Raw genomic sequence first — 7,293 nt, forward strand, 5'->3', positions numbered from 1 at the left:
AGAAGAAAGGAAACTCTCTCTACGACGTCTACGCGCGATGCAGCATAATTTCGTATACAAAGCTCGTGAACCGACGAGACCTCCGAACCCCCATTAGATTTATGCGGTTACACAATGTTGCGCGCCGCGATTCCGAGATTGCGCATCCTGGAGACGCATTTGCATTCAACGAGCAAAGGACGGTTTACGAGGCACGAGTCTTATCTTCGCGAGCGGGAAACATTTCGTTGCCATTAATATTACTTATGTTACGTTCATCGGCGATGATGAATGCCCGCTTAAAGATTACGAACGGCATTAAAATCGAAGTCGCGTGCGGATCTTCAAGCTCCCTTCATTTTTCTACAATCTTAATTATGCACGTGGCGATTATTATAAGCATGAAAATGAGCGTATTAATTAAGGCGAGCTCAATGGGAGCTGCTCGATTACACGACATTTACGCGAACAGCGGTACTTGTGCATCGCATGCAGCTACTGGCAAATTATGTGGGAAAACGTAAAAAAGAAGTGTCACGTCGTTCCACTCTCTTCTTGCCTTCTGAAAAAATACGAATGAGCGAGAAACGAGAATATTCAATAAAATCAACATCGATAATCGCATAATTTAACATGCGTGTCTTATTATCCCCTGTTATTGCCATCGCGATATGTTGTTCGAATTTGCTAATTGAATCATTTATCAAATCTATCGATTCTATTCAAATCTTTTCAATGCGTTGACTTAATATATTTCTTATTTAACATAACTGAATTAAACGTAATATGTGAGAATTAATATATTAACAGTAAATTTTCGATATCTCAATCAAATGGAAATTCAAGACGGAAAAAGATAAAAATGAAACACGTGTCTCAATCTGATTTTCCCACGTTAATTCAATTCCTTTCAAGCGTCGATTTTACGCTACGAGTTATTTCTGTAACGTTGATTGTGATTCGAATAATTCTTGATCGCCGAATAATTTATTATCGCCCGGTATTTTTTAAAGATCTTCATTTTCCGAGCGATCCGAGTCTAGATCTCGCGACTTCTTCTTAGCAACGCGAATCCGACAAAACAGCGCATCGAATAACAACAGTTCAGTTATCTCCGGACACGCCATTGACGAGCAACACATTCTATCCTCTCTCTACAAAATCATATTTGGCATATCGTTACGACCGATTCCTATCGGTTAATTAAATCTTCTTAGTGATTGTTTAAGCGTGCCGTCTTGAATGTGCCACTTCCAAGTTTACATAATCCCCAAATCCAAGTTATTTTAGTGTCGTCGCACATTTCGGGAAGTCGCGAAGAGGAGCCACCGCGAGAAATTACTCGACATCATCCAGATAATCGCAGATTGAATTGATGAAATTGATGTCGGCGATGATTTTCTCTTGATCCGTTCGTGCTCTTCGTACTTGGCTTGTTAAGGTTTCGGCGATCGAGGACTGCGCTCCATGAAACGACACATCAACATTATCATCCTGGAATATTTTTCAAGGGGAGAGACGGCAAGAGGGGCTAAAATATGACGAAGCCGAAGATGTCGGCCCTTGTGGCCTCCGCTATTCGGAATCTGCGAGAGATCCGCGGCTCCACGTCCAAGGAAATCATGAATTACATCAAGTCGCAGTACACTAACGGGTCGGATTCCAGTATGCAAAAGCAGGTATCTAAATCTTATATAATTTATCTAATATATTTTAGATAAATTCAATTTTCTCCTTTTTTATGTAAAAATTATATATGTTACATATCTTATTTTTTATGAAATTTCTTCTATTAATATTAATTTCTTGTTTATTATGAAATTACCCGATTAATTGACATATTATTCATTAATATTAATCAACAATCAATCATTTTTATAATCTATTAAATTTGAAAAAATACAATTGTAAAAAAATTTTCTATTTCTATGATATATAAAAATCCAGTAATTTATAAAATCTTCAAAATATCTGTAATGCACTGTTAAAAAATTAAAAAATTATATTAAAAATTATACTGTTAAAAAATAAAAAAATTATATTAAAGATTGCAAATTGATAAACGCAATAAAGTTGCATAAGAAATGCTTTTTCACAGATATACACTGCCTTGAAACGTGGCTTGGACTATGGTATCCTGAAGAAGGACCGCGGTTATTACAGTCTGAATATGGATCCTGACATGATGTACAAAGCGCACACCTTGGAACCCTTGGAACAAGGTAGGAGACGAAGGGGACGAAGAAGAGGAAGAAGACGTGGCCGCAGAGTATCGCGGAGACGAAGGCGAAGAGTTCGTGCCGCAAGAGACGGAAGGAGAAGAAGGAGGAGAGGAAGGAGGAGGAGGAGGGGGAGGAGGAGAAGCAAAAGAAGGAGCAGGGGAAGGGGTAGTCCTCCACCTAGATCGAGATCTCTCGCGACCAGATGCAACAAGTGCTCGTCGTCCAGGAAACGTACGGAGGATACCTTGAGAAAGACTCCGATGGAGAGCCTTGGAAAGAATATGTCTTACTTGTACAAGAACAGCACCGACAATAAAACGCCGTCCAGACAACAGAGCCGTAGCCGGGATCGAAGTCAGACTCGCAGCCAATCGAGCAGCAGCGACAAGGAGATGATCGACGACCGAAATCGCGATCAGCCGTGATCTACGAAAAGATGCTCCGAATGTTGATCCTTTGCAGTCGCGCGTATATATCGTCTTTGTAAAGTATTATAAATGATATGATATCGAGGGAGAAAATTTATACAAAATTGAAAAAAAGTTATTAAGTATGAACCAAGTATTACATGTTGTTAAACATTATGAGAAATTTAATTTCGGAATCGAAAGCAAACTCTTACAATCTTTTGATCGAGACTGCAAAGGATTGATCGTTCGACGCGGTGGTTACCGATCAGTGACGCGGGGATAACTCCTTTTTTTTACGAATTTACACATTTTGTCTCATATATTGACGATAAATTGCAGTGGCGGTCCGAAATGTACGTCGACAGCGCAAGCCTTGTTTTGTAGTCTTTGACTTTTTGCAAATTTTGTATGTTCTTACACTGCCAATTATATACCATTACATCTCGTCAATAATTTTTGTATTTCTATTTTAATCGACCTAATTATTTTCTTCTCATTCTTATCTTTGTTTTTAATAATTTAACCAATTGTTTCTGAATGATATAAAAGGATGACATCAAAGAATAATGCAAAATAATATTCTTCCTGTCGTATTCGAGAAACATAATTTCGCTCGAATCCTCGGCGTATTCTTGGCACGATTTTCAAACGCAAACGTGGCTCTCGTGGCTAACTTGAATAAAACCAACCGCGACAATTCTTGGAGGCGTCAAGATCGAGAAGTGATTAGTAGTGTTTACCGAGAAAGCGAAAGAGAGAAGAGGATTTTGCTGATTCCCGTTTAAACATCTTGCGACAACCTAATCGCCGCAATCCTAACTGCTCTCTATTCTTCGACAGGACTCTCTCCCGGAGGTCGACGCGATGTTACTACCGGGGATCTATCAAGCGATATTAATGCTGTTCTAACGGTGACTCTTTTTATCCTAAGACCCTCTTTATAGCCGAAGAACCGTTCACTGTTCTTTCAAGAACGAAACTCTCTTTCTCTCTCTCTCCCTGGTGGTCCATCTGGATTTTAATTTCGACGTAAAAAAAGCGTATCGTTAAATCTAGAGATACTATCTCGACTTGTATCGATTTGTTCCCGTCCCTGGCGACCGCAAGCTTCCGTAAGATTCCAAGGCAATAATAACACTGAATAATATTTTCTGCTACTCTATAATTGAATATTGTAACCTATTTTAAAATGTAATTTTTTAAGTTTACGTGAAAAATAACTTTCCTTGGAGACGTTATATCTCATGATGGGTATCTCTGGTAAAATATAAATTTATTTTCGAAGGAAAAATATTTTTGTGTCAAACAGCGACTCTTATACAATCGTTCATAAAAATTTTTTTGTACACGTGTAATAATGTATAATTATAGAAACGTATGATAGAAATTTATTAATAAATTATGAAAGCGACAAATTAAAACGACGGTACGCCTAAAGTAACGCATAACGGTTGTCCCTGGTATTTTTTCCCTGTGTTTTCGTTATGTTGAAAAAAACGAAAGCTGCTCGCGGTCGTTGGCAGACATAACCATTGTCCCGAATGGCGTTTCACGTTCGCTCATCACTCGCACGGATCTACCTGAATGACGCGAGAGGCGGACAGGAAGAGGCCCGGGCAGAAAATCTCGCGCGATATTGCGATACTATCTCCTCTCATCGCGTACGTGAAACTGTGCGGATACCGAGGTGTCAGTGGGTTCTCACTGGCCGAGATAGCGTCACTCCGGCTTTATACACGTGGTATCATTAAGGTAGATTTATGTTACCACCGAGAGGCGGCAGAGAGTGTCGACTCTCCGGGGCCAGATTAGGCGGTTGACCGGAGGCTCACACCCGCGGATATGTACCTCCGACTTAACTTACAACGTAAGTTATATCGGCGAAGCAAGAAGTGTACGCACGCAACGTTCTGCAAGTATGATTAGCAAAAAGGAAGGTAAAATTCAAGCGATTTTATTACGGAAAACGGAAATAGCATTTGGTCTTTTTGCATAACGGATACTTTTCCTCACTTTATACTTTTGTCGTTAGCTTCTCGCCTTAGGAAACTGACATTTTTTTATTTCAAATTTATTTTAATGTTTTTTTCAATAATATTTTTATAAATGTTACCGAAAAAGCAGGCTTTGCCGCAAGTCAATTTTATAAATGTTATTGAAAAGGCAAATATTAAAGTAAATTTGAGATAAAAAATGTCAGTTCCTGCTACAGGACACTTGGCTGGTTTAAATATTGGAAAAAGGAATTTAGCTTTTTATTTTTGTAAAATGTTTTTGAAAAAATCATATTTATTTCATTGCTATTTATATATGGGAATATTACGAAACTTTATTCTTATATTTTATTATTATAACTTGAATTTTTTAGTGCATATAAAAATGCCGAGATAAACTGAAATGAAGGAAAGGCCAAAGAAGAGGACAAGATCATCGCGCTCTAATTCGTGCAAACGTGTAACTCGGTCTACATTCCAGAAGTTTAATCGCCCCGCCACCTTCGCGGCTAATTATACCTAGATCACGTGAGAGAAATTTTAATTCGTGCGATCCGCGCGATTGATAACCAACCGTAAACTACCAGGTACTCGAATTAGGCTACGCCGACGATACGGAAACAGCAGGTGGCAATTCTACAGCATCCGATTCTACATCGAAGCGTTATTAACGACTGATACGCAATACGGCTCGTGTACTTAACTAGCGACCAAGTATGCTGCATCATCTACTAGCATTCTCATAATCGACTGTCTTACATTATGCGTGACGGTACTTCATTTATGGACGTCCACACAATCAATTTCGACCTCGATACCGTGTTTCATTCAAAGACACACATACCTGAAGGTTTCTTAAAATTCTCTTCTTAAAAATGATTAATAAATTTATATATCAAATTCGTTTTATCAGCAATTTAAATTATTAAAGAAAAATTATATACATCAAGGTACTAAGATTGCTTTTATTTGTTTATATTTAATTTAATATTTTAGTTTTTAATTAATTTAAATTTTTAGTTTTTTATATTTAATTTATATAAGTATTTTATTTTATATATATATATATATATATATATATATATATATAAATTTATATACATATTTTATTTATATATATTTAATTTAATAATTTTTATACTTAATTAAATATTGTATAAAAATTTTAAAAAGCGTAAATATATTATCGATTTTTAAAAAGAGAATTTTCTCAAAAATAAAAGCTTTGTACGAAAAAATTTTATTTTATATTTTCCATTTATCTCTCTTTACACAAAGAATTACTTTCAATTTTAATTTCCGATCTCGTATAAGAATTAATTTCGCGCGTTTAGTGTCTATATCGAATTCATCAGAAATAACAGATCTTATCAGCAAATAATCAAATACCAAAAGAGCGTCTAAGGTAATAAGTCTATTATTGTAATAGTGATAGCAGCGACAATGGGATTGATTAACGATGTAATTGCGAATTACGCTGCTACTGCCGTTCCTCCCTGACGGAAGATTTAGCGCATGTTCTACCTGGACTTCTTTTCGCCGACATTTCGCTTCGCTCGACCGGCGTTCATTACCGCGGCCGTTCTCTATAGCCGCTTAACTGTTTTGTGCCGACTGATGGATAGCGCGTTCGCACGTTATTACCGGACACTCGGCCAGTTTTATGGGTCTAGATTGGTACACGGCTCTCTTAGCCCCGGTCTCTCTTAAGCCCGATCAACGGCAGCGCTAATAGCGTGTTTACCGATAATGGTCCTCGGTCGCGAGGAGGAAAATATCGGGCGCGACGTGAGTTGGACGTAATTTATAGCGTTTTTTATCAAGCCAACGAATCCAGCCGGAAGCAGTAGGTGCAATGAACACACCTGTCTGGCTTTTTGATCGGAAAATCTGAGCAAAAGAAATAAATAAACGCGACGACTTATTTCAATTTGACGATCGTCGATTGACTAGTCATCGTTAAATGAAAGTAGGATTATTACTTTTACGTCTATAATTATTTATTGTGAAATTTAATTGTTATACATTATGTTGTGATGGAAAAATGTGCCTTTAAAGTGACAATTTTTGCGTTAGAAAGGTGTCGCCAACGTTTCCAATGACCGAATGACTTGAAACGGACTGGAAACGCGGACCTGAACACAACGCTGTCGTTGCTGCGGGCTAGAAAGCAGTAGTATTACTTCTCCACCAAGCTACATTTGCGTAATCTAAAGTATTCCTTTTTCCCCCCTGATTGTAATCTCTTGAAATCAATTATAGCAGTTGTGACATTAAAGATAGCGATCGTAGCACAACTTTTCGTTTTTATCAATTATTGAATTGTAAAAATTACATCACGTTTACGATAGAAAAAGCAATTATACACAATTTACTGAACGTTAAACAGTGAAAGATCTATTAAATTAAAAAAGAAATAGATTTATCTCGTTGTAACAAAAACCTTTGAATGACCAATAAATGTTTATTCGGAGTTTAATTAATTCTGTTTTGATAAATTTCGAGATAAGGTTGAATATCAGCGTCATAAAGGCGTGACGAGTCAAAAGTACGGCAAGAGTCTTGACGTTACACCTGCATCGTGCCTTCAATAGACACGCTTTGCGAATACGGCTCTTTTGTGGCTTCTTAGACACAAGCTGGCTGCATCGCGGTTCTATCGTCTGTTTACAACATTGCAACCCGCAT

The 7,293-nt window shown here is 37.5% G+C and overlaps 1 protein-coding gene and 1 long non-coding RNA gene across 2 annotated transcripts; both read left to right on the forward strand.

The window, feature by feature from the left end:
• The first annotated feature begins 1,066 nt into the window (after positions 1-1,066).
• Positions 1,067-3,064, forward strand: LOC145977611 (uncharacterized). Its single transcript, XM_083109698.1, has 2 exons — positions 1,067-1,658; positions 2,078-3,064. Exons 1-2 carry the CDS (start codon positions 1,518-1,520, stop codon positions 2,624-2,626), a joined length of 690 nt encoding a protein of 229 aa, XP_082965824.1. The 5' UTR covers positions 1,067-1,517; the 3' UTR covers positions 2,627-3,064.
• Positions 3,065-3,969: 905 nt separating this feature from the next.
• Positions 3,970-7,066, forward strand: LOC145977612 (uncharacterized). Its single transcript, XR_014440585.1, has 4 exons — positions 3,970-4,548; positions 4,980-5,455; positions 6,035-6,574; positions 6,682-7,066. It is a non-coding gene; the product is annotated as an uncharacterized LOC145977612 (long non-coding RNA).
• The last annotated feature ends 227 nt before the right edge of the window (positions 7,067-7,293 follow it).

This window comes from Camponotus vicinus, unplaced genomic scaffold (genome assembly GCF_025532165.1).
Source record: "Camponotus vicinus isolate PSW18456_S1 unplaced genomic scaffold, iyCamVici1.0 SCAF_1, whole genome shotgun sequence".
Taxonomy (NCBI): Eukaryota; Metazoa; Arthropoda; class Insecta; order Hymenoptera; family Formicidae; genus Camponotus; species Camponotus vicinus.